Here is a 23,629-nt window from a genome sequence, read left to right as displayed (position 1 = left end):
ATTACAGTAGAGATTTATTTTACCCCAAGCTGGCAAGAGGAAACAGCAGCTCCCCTAAGCCAAAGACAGTTTGAAGCTGACCAGCTTGGCATTTCATAGTAGGTCGACACACCTCTCCCAAAGCTGTGTTCCCATGGTTAGTACCTGGCAGTGGGAACGCTGTGAAATTCCTTTGCTCTCTGAACCAAATACAGTTCCAGAATAGAATTGGTTCGCAGCAGGCTGCAGCGCAGAGCAGGCAGTGGCTGTTCCTCTCAACCAGGCAGGTAATAACTCACTGTCAGGAGCACCTCCTGGTTGGGTATGCTTTTCCAGCTACAAAAGCTCACTTTTGGCTGCTGTGTGTGCAGTGCCTGCCCCTGCCATCAGCAGCACGCCCAGCACATTCAGCAGCCTGGCCGAGCTACGGCCTCTGCACTGGTCCTGCAGCTGTAACAGAGCAACAGCATGCCAGCAAGCCTTGCTGGGAAGACAAAACCCTTGGGCTGAGCAGGAATTTAAAGCACTTTTGGCAATAGCACTTGCTTGAAGCATACAGTCAGATCTAGTGCTTGTCTCTCCATGGGAAATCCATCAGCTGGCTCTTCTTTCACATTTGACAGCTGCAGTCCAGGTTCCTGTTCAAATGAACTACCTTGTGATGGTGGAGGCAGCCAGAAGAGTTGGATGTGCTCACCTTTCCTTGCAGGATGAGCATGTGTTCCAAGGAGAAGGTGTGTGACATTCTTTGTGTTTGATGATTACATTGCACGAAAAAAGCATCTCATGTCAGCGGATCCCAAGGCAGGCACTCATGCTGTAAGAAAGCAGCTCAGAGGAAGCAGCTGGGATGGGTTCTACCATCCACTGTTGCGTTGTGCTTTTGTGGCAGTTCACTAGAATTATTTCTGCCCTGCAGACCCACAGCAGGGCTGTGCAGCAGGAGAGCAGTGCCATGCACTGCGCCCATCGCCAGAAGCTAACGCAGCAGCGGTGCCACAGCCCAGCCGAGTGCTCAGTGCCTGCTCCCTTCTTGGGCCCCTTGTTGTGATGCGGTGCACAGATACCCAGCACAGCGCGGGACACACAAACAGGAGGTGGCCAGGGCAGATAGCTCGTTCCTTTAAGTCTATCTTCAAAGGCAGAGAGCATTTCCACCCAGCGCTATTTCAGAATAGCTTATTCTGATGCACTGAAATGGCCTTTTCAGCTCTTCTCTGCAGTGTATAATCAAGATGTTATAATCACAATATAATTGTGTATAATCAATAGATATCAAGATGTTATAATCACAATATAATCAAGAGAATTATGCAAAGTAAACAACGATCACAAAAGAGAATAAGTGGAAGAGCTTACCCTTCGGCTGAGCTCACCAGAAGACACCAAGAGAGGTGATCTCCAGAAGAGATCCTTCCCCTCTGGTAGCCAGCTCTTAAATAGGTCCAGGAGGGGTGGAGCCAGGCTCCACCCCTTCCAGCAGCACAGATGAATTGCCTTCACCTGTGCTCCTCTGGCTGACTCAAGGCTCACCTCAGGTGATCAGTCAGAGGTTCAGGCCGTGACTCAGCAGTTCCCATACACTCCACCCCTTCACGGCGTGAACCAATGATCAGGTTAACAAAAGGGTAAGCTTTCCCTAATACAGAGATCCGGTATATCATGACGCTTATACAATTTTATCGCGACATGTGTTGGTACAGTTCAAGACAAGTGATGATTAGTGGATGTCTATATTCTTCTATGGGCCAGTGCTCGATGATGTGCCTGGAGGCATGAGGTCCTGAGGTGCAAGTCCATTCTATGTTCCATCAGTCCCATGCAGACCATCACCGGGTGTTGTACGTGATCTGACAGCAACACTGGAACGCTTGATGGCATTTTGTTCCTTCCGGTGGTCCTGAAGGCTCACAGACTCACGGGGAGTAATACAGATGTTTTACAGGTACCAGGAGGGGAAGGTCTGCTCTCCAGGGCAAGATACAGGCCGTATTTCTGTCTTGGGTCAACACTTCCGCTTGTACTGGGGCACGTCCTGGCCGCCTGTACCACACCTTCTGGCCGGATATCTGCGGCTGCATAACGATATCAGGCACCAAAGGAGGTGTCCTGATCTGCCACAGGGACATGATGGGGGTCCCTTTAGCAATAAAGATCGGAGTGTTGACCACAATATCAGTAGGCCATGTACCTGTTACTGGAGGGACTACTGAGCCTCCCACCTCCAATAGTCTCCCCCAAGGTGCAAGTAGGCCACACCACTTGGGTCCTACCTGCACCTTCCAGGGCCATTTTATTTTATGGGTACCTGGCTCTAAATTTTCAGGGGCAGGGAGCAGAAGATTGTTTTCATTACCAATCTGCGGTCTTACCTGATGATCAGTGCCTGTAATTTGGATCCTAAGTGGGGTGGCCCATGTCGTCTGCAACATTCTCAGGGCACTGGGTCTGCCATCTCGAGGTCTTTCATTCAGGTCCCGCAGGGTTTCATACAGTCTTTTTGTCCACCCCTGCAAGGACTGGGAGTCTGTCTTCAAGGCAGCCTTAAGAATACCATTATAACGTTCGATGAGGCCTGCCCCCGTTGGATTATATGGCAGGTGGAATCGCCATTCAATGTTATGTTCTTCTGCCCAGCGCTGTATCGTTGCACCAGTAAAATGAGTCCCTTGGTCGCTCTCAATGACTTGAGGTGTCCCGTAGGCAGACATCAGTTTAGTGAGTGCCTTGATGGTATATGCCTGGTTTGCTTTCGGTACTGGATAGGCCTGCAGCAGCCCACTTGCAGTGTCAACACAGGTCAGGGCGTATCTTGCCCCTTCGGAACGAGGAAGGGGCCCGATGTAATCGACCTGCCATCGCTGAAGAGGATTGTGTCCCCTAGCAAGGTGGGCTGTTGTTTCGGGCAACGATCTCGGTCTCATCTTGGAGCAAGCGTCACAATCCTGGCATGCCTGGACGATATCAGATAGTTGTATGGGCAGTCCCCATGCTTTAGCAGCTGCCCACATTGTCTTTTGTCCAGCATGCCGTAGCTTCTGATGTAACCAGCGGGCGATGTTCTCAGATGGTGAATTCTCAATCCATCGAACTCGGGCCTCCCCACGTAAACGCAAACTGATCTTGCGATTCCTCAGCAATTGGGATACTGAAGAATGCATTTGCTAGATCTAGGACACAACGATAGGTTTTTATCTCCCTACTCAATGTGTCCATTAGGGAGGCAATATTGGGTATGGCCGCATGAATAGGCGGCGTGACCTTATTTAATTCTCTGTAATCTACTGTCATCCTCCATGTGCCATCCGACTTTCGCACCGGCCATATGGGGGAGTTATACGGGCTGTGTGCAGGTCTTATAATGCCCACTTTTTCTAATTCCTGCACCGTTCTCGATATTTCATCTTGCCCACCCGGGAGTCTATACTGTCTAACATTAGTAATCCGGCACGGTTTCGGCAGGCAAACAGGCTCATGTTTCGCATGGCCTCTTAATATTGCCTGCACCGCCCGGATACTGATACATCTTTGTCGAAGTCTGAACTCTCCCACAGTTGTTTGGAGAGCCAGACCCCATAGAATGTCTATGCCCAGGATGTATTCTTGGACTGGGGCAATAGACACCTTGTACTCCCGGGGTGGGAGACGCCCAGCCCCCAATTTTAACCATGTTTGGGTGACAGGAATAGTCTGTCCCCCAAAACCACCAATCATCACTCTGTCGCCATCAAATTTACCCGGATCTCCATAGATAATTGATGTTTCTGCTCCTGTGTCTACCAATGCCATCACTCTCTGAATATTTTTTCCGGACCAATAAATCGTTAATTCTACATAGGGCCTCCGGTCCCGTCTGGAGGCCCTACGGGGACTAACATCCCTTGTCACTCCATGAATTGTGCTAGGGCCAGTTCTTTTGCTTCTGACGGCTCAGGCATTGTGGCCCGAGACACCTAAGGTGGCTTCTTTTTCCTGTTTGGAATAATAAAATCTTCTAGGTTCCATGTTGTTGTTGGAACCCTCTCTATAGCTCTTACCCTTGATTTCTTAGGGTAGCTCTGGAATTTTTGATTGTCCTTTAGTTGTCTCCAGAGCTGGAGAAGGACATGGTTGGGCTGGCGGTCGATCTTAGCAAATTGGACCCCAGCCCGAATTAAATCATTAAACATTTGTTTTCGGGATACCCTTATGGGTCCCGATGGAGGAGCTCGAGTAGCCAGCATTTTGGTTTTATTTACCAGCAGGACCTCTGCTTCCTCCAAAAACCGAATATTGCGCCTAGTCCGCAGGTGTTCTGTTTCTCCCAAGTCGACAACTAACTGGGCAGCCTGCTGGACTACGGCTTCTGATGCTACAAGGGGATTTAATATGGAGACTAGGGTGCCGTACAGATGGGAGGGAGCTTGCTGTAAAATTAAATCTCTCATCCCTGCTGAAAATTTAACCATATCAGGGCCATCAAATGTATCTTCATAGATAGCCTCTCTTACACCCGGTTCGCAGATATAATTTTGAAGGTCCTCCATGGAGGACCACATGCCTGTATGTAAAGGTATGTCTGATTTATTCGGCCATACCATACAGCAGGCCGCCATTAACCATTCTAGTATGGAATGGTTTTCATCACGATATTGATTACCTATGTATAACCTCTGCCTGAGAGCAGGATGGACAGTCATGGTGGCCAACTTAGCTATTTCTGAGCCATTCACCAAGACACTTTCTGCCCCAGAATCCCATAGTCTCAATAACCAAGCTGGCACACTTTCTCCAGGCTTCTGCCGAAATCGTTGTACTAAGTCCATTAATTCTGTTGCCGTGTATGGCCGAGCTGTAACATGTAAATGAGTCTGGGCAGGGGGCCACTGATCAGGCGGCACCCCTGCCGGTCTGTCCTGTACTTTTTTTGTTTTCTGGGTTACAACAGGACAGACTTCCAATGGATCAGTCAGAATTGGACATTCAAGGTCTGATTTGGATTTCTTGTTCTCCTGATCAACGAAGTCTGTTGATTCAGGAGTCTGGTCATTATTTATTGAAATGAACTTGGCCTACGGGAAGATGTAGAATTGGCTTCTTCCCTGTTAAAACGCCAAGTTCGTGCTCCAGCTTTTGAAAGCGGTCTTTCACAAGCTGATTTTCAGTTTCTAAAGTATTATCTCTTATATCCACATGATTTAAGGCACTTAATAATGGCCATGCCACCATGGAGTTGTCTTTCTTTAGTAATGAGGACATCCTTGCCAAGTCCTTGAAAATAGTCCGCCATGCGATATGGGGAGATATTGCCCATAACGCGTAAGGGACCCCATTTTTTAATGATAGCAGCAAACTCATAATAGGGCGATCCCTCAAATCCTGGGATCTGCCCTGGAATCATTTTCTCTAGAGGAGTATTGTTCTCCCCCTTGACCCATTTATAGAAATTCCATAGAAAAGACATGATGTTAATTTCAGTATATTTGGCCTGCCTGGCTCGCCAAGTGTATAATCAAGATGTTATAATCACAATATAATCAAGAGAATTAGACAAAGTAAACAACGATCACAAAAGAGAATAAGTGGAAGAGCTTACCCTTCAGCTGAGCTCACCAGAAGACACCAAAAGAGGGGATCTCCAGAAGAGATCCTTCCCCTCTGGTAGCCAGCTCTTAATTAGGTCCAGGAGCTTCCAGCAGCACAGGTGAAGTGCCTTCACCTGTGCTCCTCTGGCTGATTCATGGCTTACCTCAGGTGATCAGTCAGAGGTTCAGGCCGTGACTCAGCAGTTCCCATACACTGCAGTGCTGTAGTAAAACACTTCTAACAGTGCTCTCCTCCGTGCCTGTTAATGCTCTGCACTCGCAAGCTTAGAACTGTGCTTTGTGGCAACATCCACTACTAACCCTATGGGGGCTGGAACAAGACAACCAAGCATGCAAAAGGAAGGCTTTACCGTTTTCTCCTCTCACACTAATACAAAGATTTCCTAACTTCCTTAAAGCATTGCCTTCCCCATGACCCCTTTCTCCCTTCCAGTTTGCAGTCACAGAACAAATATCCCTGCAGCTGGGACAGCAATGGCACAGTTGGACAAATTTCCCTTTGGAAAGCACTGAATGGAGCAGGAGCTGGTTTTATTTCTCTCTTCTTTTCAGTGCAATTTAGCAGCTGGAAATGAGGGAGATAAACTAGCTCCACATGACCAAAACTTTCCATAGATCATGGCAGGGCATTCCTACAGCTGCATTTAAATAAGAGGGAGTTATTTCAGAAAACCACAATTCCATGACTGTTAGGGCAGGCAGTATGCAGGGCCCCACGGAAAGTACAAGGGTAGAACACTTCTACTGAAGTTTCCTCAGATATGTGCGAGGGTTTGGTCACGCTCATGGAAGTTGAGTGGGCTGACCAGTCTCACTTGCTGCAGTTGCTTGTCTATCGCCATGCTTTCCCTGCCATGGCTCCTTGAGGATTCTCTATCCATGGCGCTGGAGTGACGAGCAGCCATGCAGCCCTGGGGTCTTCAGCCTCAGGCTCCGTCCTACGGTTGCTGCAGTGTGCACGTGGCCCTCAGGCCACATCAGAGCATTGCTCCAACTTTCTATCAGCGCGTGGCCTCTCACGCAATCCCGAGTTAGTACCTTACTAAAATAAAGTAGCAGGTGAGGAGCTGGCACTTCTGCTGATGTTGTTTGGTGCTGCTCAGTTGGCCTAGGGCCACGTAGCAGCAGAGCCAACATCTTCCAAAGAGCAGAATGGCCAAGATCTGGACCATGCCGGACCAAGCATGTCATGTTGGAGCTCAGTGCTTGCTGGTTTGACCTTCTGCCCTGTGCTTCCTCCTCAGCAGCCCTGACCAGATTCCCACCTCGCAGCACCTCACCACCAGCACATCTATCTCTGGCCAACAGCCACCTCACCTAAATGGAGCTGAGCATCTTGAGGCTGATCTGCAGTTACCGCCATTTCTCTGGCATGGTCTTTAGGAAAGCTGTGAGGACACAAGAGGGTTCTGGGTGTATGTGTCTGGTTTTGAGCTTGCTGCCTACAAAGCTGAACCCTTTCACGTCTGTGAAACAAATCAAATGCAAGTGACTGGTGCCAGGGGCACAGCTGTACTAACTGTTCTGCTCTACACTGAATGCTTCTGACAAACCATCCAGTTTCAGGTCCATTTGTCTGCAAAACAACTCATGTTGAACAGGAGCGTACAGGAACAATCACAGCCACTCTTTTGGCAACCAGATGCCAACATCTGCAATTGGTTTTAAGGAAGCTCAGCAAGTTATGGGGTTTTCTTTGTCTTTCTCAGGAGAAATGATCTGTAGGTTAGAAATGAAAGCTCTAGGTTGCAGGGATGCAGCAGACTGGTAAGTTGCTATTAGCTTAACCCTGCCTTGTGAATACTGGAAACCACTTCTACTGCCAGTCCCTTTTCCCAAATCTCTGTGAGCCTTTAGCTACCAGCTCCTGCACCACGGAGTGCTGGTCCTGGGCAAAAGTCACAACCACGTCCCCTTACACCTGCCCTAAGAGCCTGGGCTGTGGCTGTTCTCACGACAATTCTCACTTGCCGAGTATCTGTAACATCCCTGTCACGAGGGATTTTGGGAGCTGCTGCCTCATTTAGAAATGGAAAGCGCTCAGGTGTGACCATGAGCAGCTCCGTGCCACAACCTGGGTGACTCAGGAGCACCTCAGGCTCCTTGGCTCCAGTGCACGTAGGGCATCGCTGAAACACAGCCAGACTGTTTTATAGGGAAGAAGCAAAAGGCAGAGCTGCACGCTGAATTCTGCTTCTTGAGAAAACAAGGCTAAAAAAACTTGTTAACACAAGAAGACACTGCAAGGTCTGTTATCGGTGACCTGACCTCATTCCTAGAAATGGCTGATGCAGTCCTGGAAACACTTTCCTAGAAAGAAACCAGCCTTCGGCACACACCTTGCCTGGATACTTCAACTGCTTCAGGTTCAGGGACATTTTCAGCAATGAAGACAAAAGAGACGTAAGTGACGCATCTGCTCCTCCTCCTCGCCCGCGCCTTTGATAGCACTCAGCACCAGAAGGGCTCCCAGCAGTGGAAATGGCTCTTAATGCTGCGCTTTCCTGCTGAGCTGCATTAACGCCCTGCCGCGTTCATGAGCCTGCCCAGACAGTGCGTTTAAATGCTTCGTAGGATGAAGATTGAAAGGGAAAACAAACCACAAACATTAGGGGATATCCATGTCCTCCCTGCTCACACCTTGCAGTATCAATAGCAACATGCATGTATGTGGAATGAGGCTTCTGCAAATCAATCACGAGAAGAAAACTTCCCATGATTAATTACCCTCTTTTCTGTTTCATGCATCTCTTGCAGTTTTTCTCTTTTAACGCCCACAGGGAGGATGTGTTGCAAAGATCTTCACGGACCTCTGGTTACATCCTGAAATCCGTGCAGATTTAGGTGACTGAAAAACAGCTGCAGCCTGCAGGTAAGCAAGCAGCATGTGGCAAACAGAGCAAGGCGGGCAGAGGAAGCAATTTTGGTCCAAGGTTGGTATCAGATGGTGACATTTGTAGGAAGCTGAGCCACAAGGCAACATATCCACTGCTGGAAGCCTCTGTCTAGTGTATAAACTTCTCACATCACTCCATGTACAGCTTTATTCCTCGATCTCAAGAAGATGTAAAAATTGCTGTGTTGCAAACACACCTTTTCAGAGCCTCTGAGTAATTCTGAAAACATTCTTAAAACCTTTGAAACCTTCCTTCCTGCTGCAAGGCACTAACAAGGCCAGTTCCCACTCCCTACAGACATCTACCATTAAAGGCTCAAACAAGGAGAGGAGAGACTTTCCTCCTCTACCCGTGTGCTCACTGATCCCCTTCCTTCCAGCCAGTGGTTTTTCAGATCCTTCAGTCTGAGGATTCAAGCTCTCCAACATCCCTGCCCTTGCACACTCTGATTCACATGAATGTTCAGAGGCTCTAGCAATTCCTACCTTTCTGATTCAAGGCAATCAGCACAGAAATTACAGTCCTTACGTAGTGGCACACGGTGGCTCTGGCGCAGGACACACACATTACCAGCAGGATCTGAACACTGCCCACCAGTTCACACCAGTGTGAGCGCCGCACAACTTAGCAAATATTGGCCTAATTTATACACAAAGTCGCATCTTCTTAACTGAACTATTTCACTGCTACAAACCATCGCATACCTACTCTTCTTCTGGCTCGAAAATTAATTTTTGCAAGAAGAGCACACACACAACCCACAGCCTCACAAACCAAACCCAAGCAAACCGTCACAGGACGGTGAGCCCAAGGCTGGAGGTGGGGGGAGCAGCTGTGGATGAGGAGCTGCTGGGTGTCATACAAGCAGGTACAGACATATGCATATATAAAGGGTGAGAAGTTTCTTTTCTTCTTTTTTTCTTCTTCTTCTTTTTTTTGTTTTTTTTTTTTTTTTTTTTTTTTTTAAAAAAAAATCAAAAAAAAGTGTTTTATTGTTACTAAAAAAAAAAAAAAAGAAAAAAAAAAGAAAAAAAAGAACCAAACAGCTCTAGTGTTTGAGGCCATGGATTCTCCAGCTCAGACACATGGCATGGACACACATCGACAGGGAAAGCGTCACACAGACATCTCCCCCTCCAGCCACAACCAGCTACCCTCCTCCCTTCCCCTTGGTGATCAAGTAACATCCTTATGTAAGTACAGCAATTGTTTACATGTAAAATTAGGAAAGTATTTAATGTAGTTTTTGCCTCCCCAACCCCCCCCCCTTTTTTTTTTGTTTTTGTTTTTAAGATTAAAAAGAAGTGATTTAGCAGCTGGAAAGAAAAAAAGACAGCATCACGTGAGCAGCTAGTGCTGCACAGACCACCAGCAATTGCTCCACAGGTTACTCGCGGTCCACGGACCACAGTTCACAAACTCCATTTCAGGGCTGCACAAACTCGATGACGGTAGACGCTTCTTCACTGTGAGAGCCAGCAGGTCATCTTTGGTTGTTGATGAGAGACAGCCAGGAGACTTAATGCGCTCAGCAGCTCCGTTAGCACCTGGTGAGCAGGCACCGCGTGGGGTGGCAGGGCCGGGAGGAGCACCGCGCCGCTGGCTGCGCTCCTTTCACCTCATGGCTCTCATAGGTCGCGTTCCTCTTCACCCTTCTGCGTTTTTGGGTTTCTAACGAGCATCAGGGCAGCCAGCAGGTGTGCTGGAAGCTGGGCAGCAACAGATGCACAAGCCGCGCAGCAGGGCTGTTGGGGTTCTCCGCTCCAACAGCTGCAGCCTCCACAGTCGCCGTGTCGCAGGTCCCAGCACAACACCTCTGCTCCGAGCAGACGAGGCGCCGCGCTCACACGGCTGCCAACGGGCACAGCCCTGCCTGCAGCCCCACAGCACCGTGCTGCAAGCAGCCGCCTGCTCTTGGCCATTAAGTTCTCTCTGCAGAAGAAGTCTCCCAGGCAGCAACCCCCCACCTTTCTGTTGTTGCTGTAAAAACAATTGCTCTCACCCCTCTTTTTGGTCGACACACATACGTACGCACACTATATGTACACAATTTGGAACTGAGGATCTACACAATGAAAAGGAAGCCAGCACCGCTGAGGTGGTGCACACATTCAGCAGCTGTCAAAGGAGAAGTCATTTTACTTTCTTTTAAACTTGCAATGTTTGTCTTTATTTTTGTTCTTTATATTTTGAAAGTGAAAAGAAATAGTATCCGAGTCAATTTCTTTTTTTTCTTTTTTTTCTTTTTTTTTTTTTTTAAATATTTGTTCTATGTATTTACAAGCCTTAAAGTTGCTCTAAAGGTTCTGAAAGTATCACTAGTACGTTTTTTCCCCAGGGTAGCACTGTTTCGAATGAGTTATTTTCGGAGCACTCTGGTCCGCAGCCTTTTTCTCAAATTCACTTCCTTCCGATCCGAGGCTGTGCACTACGTTCTGTTACATTTCTGAAGCAAGCTGAGAGGCAGGCAGAAAAATCTGATGACAATTAAAAAAAAAACATCTCTTCCTCATCTAGCTTACCCCAACCCCCTTGAAAAGTTTTGTCTATTTATCATGCTTTGAAACAAAACTGAGGTGCATACGAAGGGGAGGGAAATTTATTTCTCTGCTTTTGTTCTATTATACAATTTGTTTACAGAAACTGCAAATTTAAAAATTACACTGGCATTTGCAGTCCTTAAAATAATAAATTAAAAGTTTTAAACTTTTTTTTTTTTTTTTTTTTTGCTAAACAGGTTTGTTTTGCTTTGTGTATTTGAGTCCTCGTTTAAAAAGAAAAGAAAAAAAAAGATTAAAACAGAAAATATTTTCTATAAATAATACATGGATTTTGGTTTAGTGCTCCCACCAGGTTTGAAGTTTACTGTTTTTTTCAAGTACCTTTTTCCTCCATGATCACCTTTGTGTTTATCTATGTTACCTCTCCCACTCGTGCGTGTGTGGGGGAAGGGGGTCTGCGCGAGAATTGGCCTTGCTGCACTGTGATTGGCGAAGACGTGAAACTCTTTAAAAAAATACTTAAATTGTTTTTTTGTGTGTGTTTTTGTTTTTGTTTTTTTTCCTGTATTTTAAGTTTTAATTATCCTCTGACTCCTCTTCAGCCTCCCGTAGCCATGTGAAGAATGCTGTGACAGATTTCAGCGCTACTCCTTTCCCGTTCTGCTCTGCTGGGTCCTTGCTGCTTTCCCACTTGTAGAAGGCATCCTCTGAAATCACCTCCTCATCATACAGGCAATCGAAAAACATCCGCAACAAATCTGCAATAATGGAACCAGGGCAGAGAACATCTGTTAGTGCTGCGCGCCGCAGCCAGCAGACAAAGCCGCGGTTACAGATAAGGGGATTAATGGGACCTTTACAGCAGGAGACACAAGCAAAAGGAAGACCTGCCCCTGGGTTACTGCTTCCTGGCTGCTCAGACACAGCTGAGGTGAAGGCAGCTCCCTCCAGATAAGGGTTAACCTTCTACTGTTCTTCTGTCATCTTTGCATTACAGAGATTTGTTTTTTCTTCTGCACAGCTGATTACAGGAGCAAGCAAGAGAAGAACCCACCTCTGGCCAAGCATTTGGGGAGCTGCGCTTCTCTACAAGCTGGAATCTGGACAAGCAGAAAGACTGTACACTGTGTTATCTCATCTGCCACATACAGAGGTAAAATTTTGTTTCTGTTGTCAGGAAAAGCACTTCTTTCCAGACTCTACTGCCAGACTGCAGCAGAAGCAACTCTTTGTTAGGCTGTCAAGGGTTTAAATCCCCAGTACACAGACAACACTTACTGGGAGGCTGATCAAGTTTTACTATTGATGCTTGTAGTGCATAAAGTGCTTGTAGTTCCTTCTCTGTGTCTGAGTCCAGGTACTTGAGTAAGATCGGCACTCTCTGCTTGATAACAGCAGTGTCCACACGGAAGCTAGAAGAGTCCGCTGAAGGGAAGAGAAGAAAATAGGGTCAGCTGTGGTAGACGGCAGCAGGAGTAAATCTTTTATCGTCTTTATTCGAACAGAAATGACTGGTACTGGTTAGCATGAAGACAGACAAAAAGATAAGAAAAAATAAGAAGTATTTCTGATCACTGGCTTTTTCTGGAAGTCTTGATTTTTACAGTTCCCCAAAGGCAGCTCCTATCTGTAGTGATCCTAACCAGCCTGCTTCATCTGAACTGTGCAGCACAACTCACCCAGCTGGATGTTCAAACAATGTACAATGGCTAGTGCTAACATTTCAGCTCTATAGAAGGTTTTTAGTCTGTGTTTTTTTTCCCCTAAAAATACTAAAGCATAAACAGAATCATCAGTTGCAAGTGACACTGGGGATCAGGAACATGCAAAAATACACGTTAGAAGTCCGTCAGCAACACAGATACATTAGCAGCTTTATAAGTAGATCAGACAACACAATTCAGTGATTTTTTGGAAACAAAAGAAAAAACCCTCTATTAGAAGCAAGGCCAAAAAGCAGAACAGAAGACGTTTCTGATACACTCCCAGCAAAGATTCCTAACTCTCCAACACCCGTCATAGAATCTTGCATCATTCCCCCGCTAACACTAGGTGGCATCAGAAAGGTTCTGCTCTCGTAGAAGAAAGGCGCTGGGCTGTGCCTTTCCACTCAGCCTTGCAGCCAGGAGGTGAAGCGCAGCCCATTCTCTCTGCTGAGCCTTGATTCTTACAGCTAGGAGCAGAAGTGGGTGCTTTACAGGCACAGTTTTTTGCCTTACCAGACACCAAGAGTAAAATTAAAGAAAACAACGTGAACTGACCAATCTGCAGAGCACCCCTGCGAGGCTGAGGCTCATGTGTCTGACTTAGGAATCCATCTCCTCCATTTCAAACCATACACTGCAACTGCTGTACCTTCAAACCCACACAAATGGGTTTCTGAAAACACAACACGCTTTGGACACAAAACTATTAACAAGACAGTGATACAAGCCGGCTTCTGCTCTGAAACCCACGTTTCCAACTCACACATGGCAATCTCAGGGAGACCTCACTGCTCTCTGTAACTACCTGAAGGGAGGTTGTGGTGAGCTGGGGGTTGGCCTCTTTGCTCACGTAACAGTGATAGGACGAGAGGGAATGGCTTCAAGCTGCACCAGGGGAGATTTAGGCTGCAGGTTATGAAGTACTAATTTTCTGAAAGAGTGGTCAGGCACTGGAATGGGCTGCACAGGGAGCTGGTGGAGTCACCGACCCTGGAGGTGTTCAAGGAACATTTGCATGTTGTGTTGAGGGACGTGGTTTAGTGAGAACTACTGGTGATGGGTGGATGGTTGGACTGGATGATCCTGTAGGTCTTTTCCAACCTTGGTGTTTCTGTGATCTGCAATGGTTGAGTGCCCATGCAAGCTTGCTGACAAAGGAGTGGAAATGCTAATTACCTTAGTAATGTCTAGAGCATTTCCACCTTCCCTAGAAAAATCAATGAACAACCTGGCATTACTCAGAGTCACCTGCAATGTCTGCTCACGCACGGTCGCCGGGCCGTGTCAGGGCCTGAGCACACCGTAAGCAGGGAAGCGCCTGGCCACTGCAGAGGAATGGATGTCCTGCCCTTGAACACCAGAACTCAATGGGGTTCAAAAATCTTCCATGATAAAAAGCAGTTTCAGAGGGGAGAAAAAAGTGATATAAACTTGAAAAATTAGTATGTACTAACTCTTGCAAGGCCAGTTGGTGTGGTGTTTACATTGCAAGTTACTCACCTATAATAGCTGCTTTACAAACTGCTGTCATTAAAGCTCTAAGGAATGTAGGTGAACTCATCTGGCTTTCATCTAGATTAGCCTGAAATCAAGAGTAAATGGACCAGTTAAAAACATGCCAGTGCTTAAGAGGAATTGTTTCCAAATTCCACTGCTGAATTTGGCAGGAAGCTGAAGTTTAACAAAAGCTGCTGCAGTAAGAATCCAGTGCAAAGAATCATGTGCAAAAACTCAACTTTCCCATTCAATTGGAAACAGCTCAGGTACACCAACATGCAACAAGAGCTCTCCTGTGATCAATGCACCAATTCTTCTCACAACTCATCATATGTCTTAAAAAAACCAAAACCAATAACTCTTGTTGTTTACAGTAGCCTTATACATCTGCTGTGTGCTTTTGAAACAAATTTTACAGAATGCTCCATGGAGGAGACTTGTTTGCTCTGCAGAAGAAGCTCACAGAATGGCTGTATAACTTGTCCAACACTACAAAGAGAGCTTGTGGGTGTCCTTAGATCTTCATGCTTCTTTTGTTCTGCTCTCTAACAGCCACAGAAAATACCACTTCTCACCAGCAATACTAGTCCTCCAGCAACAGAAATAACTGGAATGAAGCTGACCAAGGCTTAGCTGTAAGCAGAGAGCTAACTGAATTGAGCTGAGTATTGTTTCAGGCATAAGATTCAAAATAGGCCTTAGATAACGCAGCCAGAGTATACGGGGCAGTGCCTGAGATAGTCAGAAAGACACAGGTGAGAGCTGTAAATGCCTCTGACAGTTTCCCACCTCGGTGGAACAAACAGAGCAACAAGGAAGGGGCTCTGTGCCAGCCACTTGATCTTACAAGCTGTCTCCTGGCAGTTTTCCTTCCAGATACCTCAGGCCTAGCACTGTATAAATGTAAGAGGACCTGAGAGACTGTAGAGATACTCCTTTAGATGAGAAAATATTTACAAAAGCAGTTAATGAACTGTGTGCCGGGAGGGTGAAAACAGTCTTTGTACCTCTACCCAGTCAAAGATTTGTTCATCATTCGCCTTGTCCTCAACAATGAGTTTTTCTAGCTGCTTGTTCAGCTCTTCTGCGGAGAGTTCTTTCTCTGAAAGTGCTTCTGGGGAACTGGAACAGTCAGACTCCGTGAACTCCAACTTCTGCAACATCAGAAGTGATGATGAGGATGAGTTAAATAAACTTTTCTACATCAAGTTATGCCAAGTTGAGGCAGCAGGCTACACTTCAGTGTTTTCTGCATCTTTCAATGGCAAAGTTAACACTGCCATGATTTATACACCTTCTTCTGTTCCAAACCCTATAGAGCATTTTACAAAAGTGGGAATTTCATTAACCAGCAAAAACAACCAGGCATCCCAGAACTACTCCAGCCCTGCACGACAGAAAGTCCGTGCTGCTCAACTAAAACCACAGGGAGCTGGAATGCAATTATCAGAGCCAGCATTTGCCCAAAAAAGCTGCAGCCAATGCCTCCATTCTTACAAAACATGACAGAGGATCTGCAGTGCCCCCATCCATCGCCAGGCTTTGGTGATCCATTTCATTTCCTGCAGCACAGCACTTCTTAAGTGTGAAAGCAGGGCAGTGGGTCACCTGGGGCTCCCGAAGAAGACCTCCAGGTACTTCAATAGGAGCACAACCACCAGCTGCAAGGTGCCCTCTGTCAGCCTTGGTTCCTCTTTGTTGTGAAACTCTCTGGGATCATGATGCAAGGTGGGACCAGTGAATACATGCTACCATTTGTTCTGAGCCTTCTGCACAGTTTATCCTGCTTGCTTCAAAACTCATTCTGAGTTCATTCCCCTCTTTAGGAGAAATACATCTGCTGGCTAAGCCAGCTGGTGGGACATGCTTGCCTGGGATCACAGAGAAGCCAGACCTGCTGGCATTTCAGAAAGAGGCACTGAAATCATATAACCTCATTTCAGAGCTGGAGACATTTCATCCCACAGCAACTACACCTAAGAACAGGATTGGAAGGGGATTAACAAATGCAATACACAAATCAGCACGACAAAGCCATTAGGCAGTGGCTTGCTGTTCACTCACTTGTTCCATGAGAAAGGTATGTACATCCTCCCCTTCAGGTAAGTAGTCCTTCCAACTGAGGCCAGTCTCCCTCCATAAGGCTCCCACTTTCTTATGGCTCTAAAATACAAACAGTTTGCCCATTTGAAAGACTTGAGAGACAACCATGAGAGCTTACACAAGCTGGAGTGGTGCAGCTGTGTCAGGGGAAATAAAGAACCATTCAGCTACAAACAAGATGCCTAGCAATAATGTGAAAATGTCTGGAAGTCCCGTGCAAGAGAAATCATATACACAACCCTGCCACACATATAGGTAACTTGTAAAGAGGTCAGATGCCATGGTGATGGGTAATAAACAAGGCACAACGTGACACGTGGGGTTTGCAACAGCTTCAGCCAGAGGCTACCTATGAGAAAGGACATGCCTGAGTAAGGCACAGCTTCCCATGACCACAACGGAGCTGGCAGATAGAAGCATGATTCTTCTGTCAGCAACTTCCTCTGTAACACATTGCCTCCCTGCCCTGGCGCTGGCAAATTAGCTACTTCTAGAACATTAGTATTTACATGGCTGTTTTCTGCTCACGGGTCAAAGCTCCCATTTGTACATAGCACCCAACTGTTCCATTTTGAGAATTTGTTGCCAGTGTTGAGGAAAATCTCTTTTGTAGCACACACCGTGCAGCATCTGCTGTGCTGACTCTTTGGTAGCCTGCCCAGCATGGCATGGGCATCATCCTGACAGGAACACAATCAGCTCTTTTCACTGCAAGGCTTTCCAAAATCACTGACCCCATAGCACCTGCACGTGGGACATTACTGCACAGTCCAAGTTAAATACTGATAAAAGCAGCTTGATTTTCCATTTACAAAGCAGATTACAATCTTAAATTTACAATACAGACTATTAAATGCTAATTGTGTGCAGTTCCTGCTACCACTCATCAGGATCTGACTATTCAACAAGACTGCTATTGCATGGAAACGCCTGACTTGAAATAACCACGTCCACACACTGGCCTGGACAAGAGAATTATAAAGCTGTGACAGAAATAGAAACCCAAGCTTGTCCTTCAGCCCCCAGAGCAGAGCAGCTCTCACAGAATGGAGGAGAAAAAACAAAATTCAGAAACAAACTAAACAAAAAACCCCATCACTGTCCAAATAAGCATAAGACAAAAAGACATCAATAAAACGTCACTGTTTGCACTGCTAGCCTGAAATGCTCTAGGAACAATCACCCCTGTTTAAATGCATGCTTAAAAACAACCAAAAAGGCAAGTGAAGGATTTTACAGAGTTTCAAATAGACACTATTCAAAGTGCATATTTAGCTGGATTAAAAAAAAAAGACAAAAATGGAGACAGTTATAGGGAAGCCACCAAACTGTTTGGACACACAACTGTGAAATGTGTAAGAGAGCTGTAGAAGTCACAGGGTGAAAAGGTGTCACTACCCCTAGTGATGGTGAGTCTTAAGAGTTGGCAGGTTTAGTTTGGATAAGCACCCAGAAGTCTGAGAGGCATCTGGAGCTTATCCGAACTCTCAGAACCTCTGCGGTCTGCAAGAACAGCTCTCTCGCAAGATTTCCGGCACTTGCTGCTTCTGGTCAGCCCAGAAATACCTTGGGAATGTCCCTCTTGCAGTATTTCAGCACTCTAGCTTCTGGAAGAAGCCAGGTGCAAAGGTACCTGCAAAAGGGAAAAGTGATGAGAAAAGAAAAGTTAACTCAACTTTTTGGAACCTCGCAAGGCTTGGTTTGAAACTGGGGATGAAGAAGCAAGTTTTCCTAGGTTATCTGGAGTGGCTGCCCATCCCTAAGTATCTCCAAGTGGGAAACGTGAGCAGTGGTTTCATGCACTGACATACTTGCTGCCTCCAGCTCATAGGAACGGTGCTCCTGGACACTTACCATTTGTTTGCATAGAAGGTGCAAGATTTCAGCAAGCAAGACCCCGGCTCTTCCCACAGGAAGTAAAGGTTTGCTAAATTCTCTAGAATAAGAGAAAAACAGGTATATTTGCTTATAATCTTTTTTTTTTTTTTTTTTTCCCTGAAGACAGTTAAATGCTCATCTAACATTGCTCCAAGTTTGCAATGCAAGGCAAGGGACATGATCAAACGGAAGCAGGACAACAGCTGTAGCCTATGCCAGGGATACAGGATCTCATCTAGCTAGCACAGCTGATAAAACAGACTTTGTTGATGCAAGCGTGCTTGCCACAACAGGGCTAATTACAAATACTTTCTTCATTTCTGCTCGAGATCATATCCATTCAACTTTTATGAGGTGCTGCATTTGGGTAGCAGGACCCTACAGGATAAGAGCTTTTGAGGAAAAAACAGTCATGATTGTCTCAATACTACTTACTTAAGAAGGGAACCATTCAACTGACTTCTAATTAATCTCCAAATATATAATGAAGTGTACAAAGCATAGGAACTCTGGTCCTGGGAGCAGTTTCCAGCCCTGCCAGCCAGGTTTGTGCCGGTGTTTCAGGCACTGCCCAGGCAGCTGTCACTGCACTGTGAGACACAAAGACACTGGCGTGGCACCTCGCTCTCTCCAAATCTAATTCTCAGATCATCAGCGCGCTTCTGAATGGCACTGACTGTGCAGCACGGGGTAGCTGCTAGGTCAGCCAGAGTAAACAAGACCGAAATCCGTTTACAGATAAAACTTTCACCCCTGAACCACGATGAAGAGCAGCAAGCTCCCCACCCCAGCTTTTAGTGCAAATCCTCAGTCCCAAAGGATATGCAGCAACCAATAGGTGAAGGTGCACCTCTAACGTGGTCAGTCTTCTATCTGCCAGTAAGAACCGTGCTGTGGCACAGCAGGCAGACAGCTGAAGCTCGGCTGTCACTGAAAAACACTGCTTACTGTATAAGTTCTCTCATAGAGATTCCTCCTTCTTTTAACATGGGGGTCACCAGCTCAGCTAGGTACAGCCATATATGGGGTATATCTATGGCCATGTCATCTGCCATCTCCAAGGTATCTGAAAACCTTTAAAAGAAAAGAAAAATGTCAGGCATTAAATACAACTCAAACTGAGATTTTTCCTGCAAAGTAAACCTGCATTTAAAAAACCCTCTGTTAAAAGCAAACCACAAACATCACAAGGAACACATCTGACATCTTATGCTTGCAAATGCTTTGAATCTGCCAGGGGCCGATTTCTTCAGGCAGTAATGTGGAAGGAGCATTGCCTTGTGTAAAACCAGCAGCTAGGGATGCTGCATCCAGAAAAGCTCCATGGACAGCAGTTTTTATATCCCAGGAACATGCAAAATTTCACAAACAGAAGTACTTTTTACATTTACAAGTTCAAATAAATTGAGCCTTCTTAAAAAACCCAGGCATTTACAGAAGGATAAGGGGCTGGCTTCTTCCCTCACAAGCTATTTGCTCAGACCTGCTGAAGAATGGACATCCAGAACAGAAAACGTAGCAGGCTATTACAAAACTGTTCCCCAGCTCTGGATACAATTTCCAGCATAGCTCAAAACTCTCTTTCCCGATAAAAGCTCGGTGGGTGGCTTCACTTTCCAAGCCTGATACTCCTATCAGGATCAAGATGATCATTTTTCTGCTTCTCCTGCCTATTTTGATCATGGTTCACTTCTCTCTTAAAAGCTGTAAGATTCTGGAGTTCAACTTCTAAGCAGAGGCTGTCTCCTTTGCTCTGTTCCTCATGTCCTCTGCCACTATTCAGCTCTGGTTTGTTCAAGCACTTGGGCCAGCAGCTGGTTTCCTGTGGTATCTCTCCAGACCTGTGCTATGACCACTACTCACCCCACAACCCCTAATTACACAGTAACTTGTGCAGCAATCAGTGTAGTGGTTTTCAGTGTTCTTCTCAGGTGCCCACTGGAAACCACAAAGGGCAGCTGCCTTTTCATCATCCTCAGGAGCTGCTGTGCTCTGTCGGTGCTGTTTCCAAACCACAACCCCACTATTTCAACACGATCCCAGGTTACTTGGCATCACAACTGCTTCTCTGCGCCCGAGGAAGCGCAGGAACGGCTCTTATCACAGTGCATTGCAGGGATGCATCACTGCAGACATCTCAGCCATCAGTGATGCGTGGACATGGATGCGGGCTCCCTGTGCACGTATTTTCTTATTGCCATGTGGTTTGAACTGAGGCTGCCTCAACTTCTCCTCTGAGCCACTCGATTTCATCATGACAAAATTCACTGCCAGACATGATTGCGGGGTAACACTGCTGCTGCTGTCAGCACTATGATGAGATGTGATTCAAAGCAAAGCAGCAAGACAGGGCTAAATACATAGAAATGTAGCATCTGAGAGCGTTATTTCATCTACCTGTTCTCCAGCTGCTTGTCACGGTTTTCCATTTCAACCATCCTGCTCTAAATCTTACCAAGGACAAGCTGGCACCCGGGAAGCTCCGGGAACACTGATCCTTTCGCGACTGGATAACATTCAAATCCAGGCTGGGAACACCAGCTCCAGAGGCAGTTATCATCTGGGAGATAAAAGGAGCTGGTGGCCTGAAGCAGAGTTATCTGAGGAAAGTCTGTTCTGTCTGATACCATATCTGGGCAGGCACCAACGTCACATCAAGTTTTTATCTTCCTCCTCCCCTTTTGTGCACATTCGATGGCTCGCCAAAAGGCAAACAGTGACAAGCACAGTGCCAAGCAGAAATCTGAACATGCGCATTTAAACGTACACCTATGTATTAGAAATAAATACTTAAATACAAAAATATTTACATTCATTAAAAGCATCTGAAATGACTAAAAATGCGCTAAAATATCTGTATTACTTGTAAGCACACCCAGGTGGAAATGCTGCTCCCAAAAGGACGTGTGGTGAGGGTAGGATGCCAACGCAAAGTGAGAAATCATTCTCTCCAACACAAACAGTGCTCAGCTGCACTGAACACGCAGGAAAAGCATCGGTTTCTATGTGCAGAATACAAACCCCTTGAAGAAATCCTGCTTGTTCAGCTTTCCTGACTGCACCAACTGATGTAATAACTGGCCCATGTGATCCCTGGTGATCTGACTCCTCTCCAGCGTTGACTCCACTCCCACTCGCACAAACACAGGCAGCAGGCTCTGGGCGCTCAGCTCCTCCACGCACTGCATTGCCTCCTGTTTTAACGACACGCAGGGTCATCTGCCTCAACTGCAAACATCAAAAGGTGCCAACACGAAACAACAAGCGGCGCAGGAGGCCTGTGCTGCCAGAGCAGGGTGTGCTGTGCAACACGTGGCACAGGGTCTCAGGACATCGCTGCCTTTCAGTTCTGCTTTAGACATAAACACACAGCGAAGCCAAACTGGGCTGTGGAACTCTTCACAAATCACCACTGAAATGGCAGTCAGGAATCAAAAAAGGATCAAAATTACACCGTGCGAACAGCAGAACTTTTAATACACACTCATGCTCCAGGGCACTGCTTGGCAGCTATGCTTAGGGACAGAGGTCGTTCTGCATGTCACCAAAATCCCTACCGTTCCACAACATATCAAGCCAAGTCCAAAACAGGACAGGTTAGCTTCACTACTAACTGGGCTGGCTGAACAGAAATGCCTACGTTACAGCAACACACTGTACAAAAAAGCAGAAAACATGGGTAACGTTAAGAGGGAAATTTCCTCTGTATAAAGCTTTTACTTTCTAGCATGTGTATTTTGCAACCTATGCAAATAAAACACTCTTAAATATAGACTGCCATAGCTCTATTGCTTAGCCAAGTGTTCCATTAGCACAAGAGCTGGCCTATTAATGTGAGACAAAGCTGCATTTGTCAGAAACTTTGTCACCACATTTGAAGGGTGCTGAGAATCCAAAGTTATCAAGTAACTGCAAACAAGCTGCCTCAGTCTGATGTACTTCTGAACAGTGTGAACCCCAAACAAACCATCATAAAGATACTCCCCTTTCTGATTTTAATTAGAAACACTACGAAATGCAAACAGCAGTTCTGTTTTATGGCTGCCAAGCTAGGAATATCCCTTGCACTGTCATTTCAAACTTTGCATGTTTTTAAATTTTATTTCAGCAAAAGATCAAACCAATCAGCTCTGCAGCAAATGTTCCCCATTCCTACAAACTCCCTGGACAGGCTCAAAATCCATTTACATGGGAAACAAAATTGCAACCTTTAACCAGGAAGTGATGACAGCTGCTCAGTAATCTCCAATGTTTATTAAAAATACTCTGGAGTGGTTCGTTCAGTATTTAGTATTGCTTTATCTGCCTCCAGATCAGAGCAGCAAATGCTTTGATAACTAAATGAAAACCTCAGTTCATTTTCCCACTAGCTCTTCTGCTTCCAAAATTGCCGTATAATGGAGCTGCTCAGTGATTTGTGACAGATACACATACATCTTGCTGCTTACAACACACACACCGGCCCACCTTCCCTGCTTCTAGTATGGCAGAAAACACCCATGGAGCTGCTGCCACCCAAACCTCACAAGGTCCCACTGCTCCTGTGACCTCTGGGAGAACTGGGTACCACTGGTTCCATGGAGAAGCATCCTGAGGCCCCACAGCAGGAGACCTTTCTGCTAAGCAAGGATCTCACGTTGCTCACCTTAAAATCATTAATATGCAAGAACTCATCAACGATAGATTTGCATTTTCTCTCAATTTCCTCTTCTGATAACGAAGGCTTCTCTTGAACTGGGGCTGGGGGAGCTTCTGGCTTGGCTGGTGAAAGCAGAGAAACAGCATTTGGGAAAGGAAAATCAGAACCGTTTCCAAAGATGACAGTTTGAAAACAGAAGTCACAGAGCCAACTCTGCTGGCTGGCCAGCCACAATCACAGCAATCTTCACTGTGATGACCGAAACAAAGATGGTTTGCAAGCAGGAATGTGAGGGCTGTGCAGGGCGAGCTTCCTGGCTCCCCATCAGGCACGCGTCACCTCCTCCTTGGTTACATTCTCCCCTCTACCTTTCTGCAAGGAAACTATGTAGTGATGTGGGACGCAGCACCTCAAAGCACTCTCTACCTGCATTAAATAATTAAACTTTGAGCTGTTACAGCAGTTCTGAGGGTATGCTGTACCTTCAAAACATACTGTGAGTAACACCCACAAACCCTCAGACCTTCCAGAGCGGGGTGTGTGTGCGTGCTGCGGGGGCAAAGATGTACTCCTCACAATTCCTACTGCAATAGCAGTTTCTGGATGCTTTGCATGCAAGAAGCAAAACCCAGTACTTAGTTTTGCATAACTTATTGCAAAAGCTATGTCCACAGGGAATGCTGTCTTAAATGTCCTCAATACATCCTCGCTAGCAAATCAAGATCCAAAAGTGGGAGCTGCAGCTCTGACACAGCGACAGGTCGACCCAGTGGTGCTAACATCACGCTGCACTGGGCCCTGCGTGGAACCAGGGCTGGCAATGAGCAGAGCTAAAAGCTCCACC

The 23,629-nt window shown here is 46.3% G+C and overlaps 1 protein-coding gene across 9 annotated transcripts in view; it reads right to left on the bottom strand.

The window, feature by feature from the left end:
• Positions 1–11,297: 11,297 nt before the first annotated feature.
• The window catches only part of EIF4G3 (eukaryotic translation initiation factor 4 gamma 3), a 92,417-nt gene continuing 80,085 nt past the window's right edge, over positions 11,298–23,629 (bottom strand). For all 9 annotated transcript variants that reach the window (XM_042892489.1, XM_042892488.1, XM_042892490.1 and 6 more), the window contains 9 exons: positions 22,792–22,907; positions 21,168–21,340; positions 19,095–19,220; positions 18,123–18,204; positions 16,230–16,328; positions 15,173–15,319; positions 14,169–14,250; positions 12,241–12,387; positions 11,298–11,720 (listed from right to left, as the gene is read on the bottom strand). In XM_042892489.1, coding sequence (XP_042748423.1) covers positions 11,539–11,720; positions 12,241–12,387; positions 14,169–14,250; positions 15,173–15,319; positions 16,230–16,328; positions 18,123–18,204; positions 19,095–19,220; positions 21,168–21,340; positions 22,792–22,907 — 1,154 coding nt within the window. In that variant the 3' untranslated portion in view covers positions 11,298–11,538. The remainder of the gene's footprint in view (positions 11,721–12,240; positions 12,388–14,168; positions 14,251–15,172; positions 15,320–16,229; positions 16,329–18,122; positions 18,205–19,094; positions 19,221–21,167; positions 21,341–22,791; positions 22,908–23,629) is intronic.

Source organism: Lagopus leucura, unplaced genomic scaffold (assembly GCF_019238085.1).
Source record: "Lagopus leucura isolate 7727_CA_CO unplaced genomic scaffold, USGS_WTPT01 35097-0_obj-0_obj, whole genome shotgun sequence".
In the NCBI taxonomy this organism is placed as follows: domain Eukaryota; kingdom Metazoa; phylum Chordata; class Aves; order Galliformes; family Phasianidae; genus Lagopus; species Lagopus leucura.
This window is presented reverse-complemented; position numbering and strand designations above follow the sequence as displayed.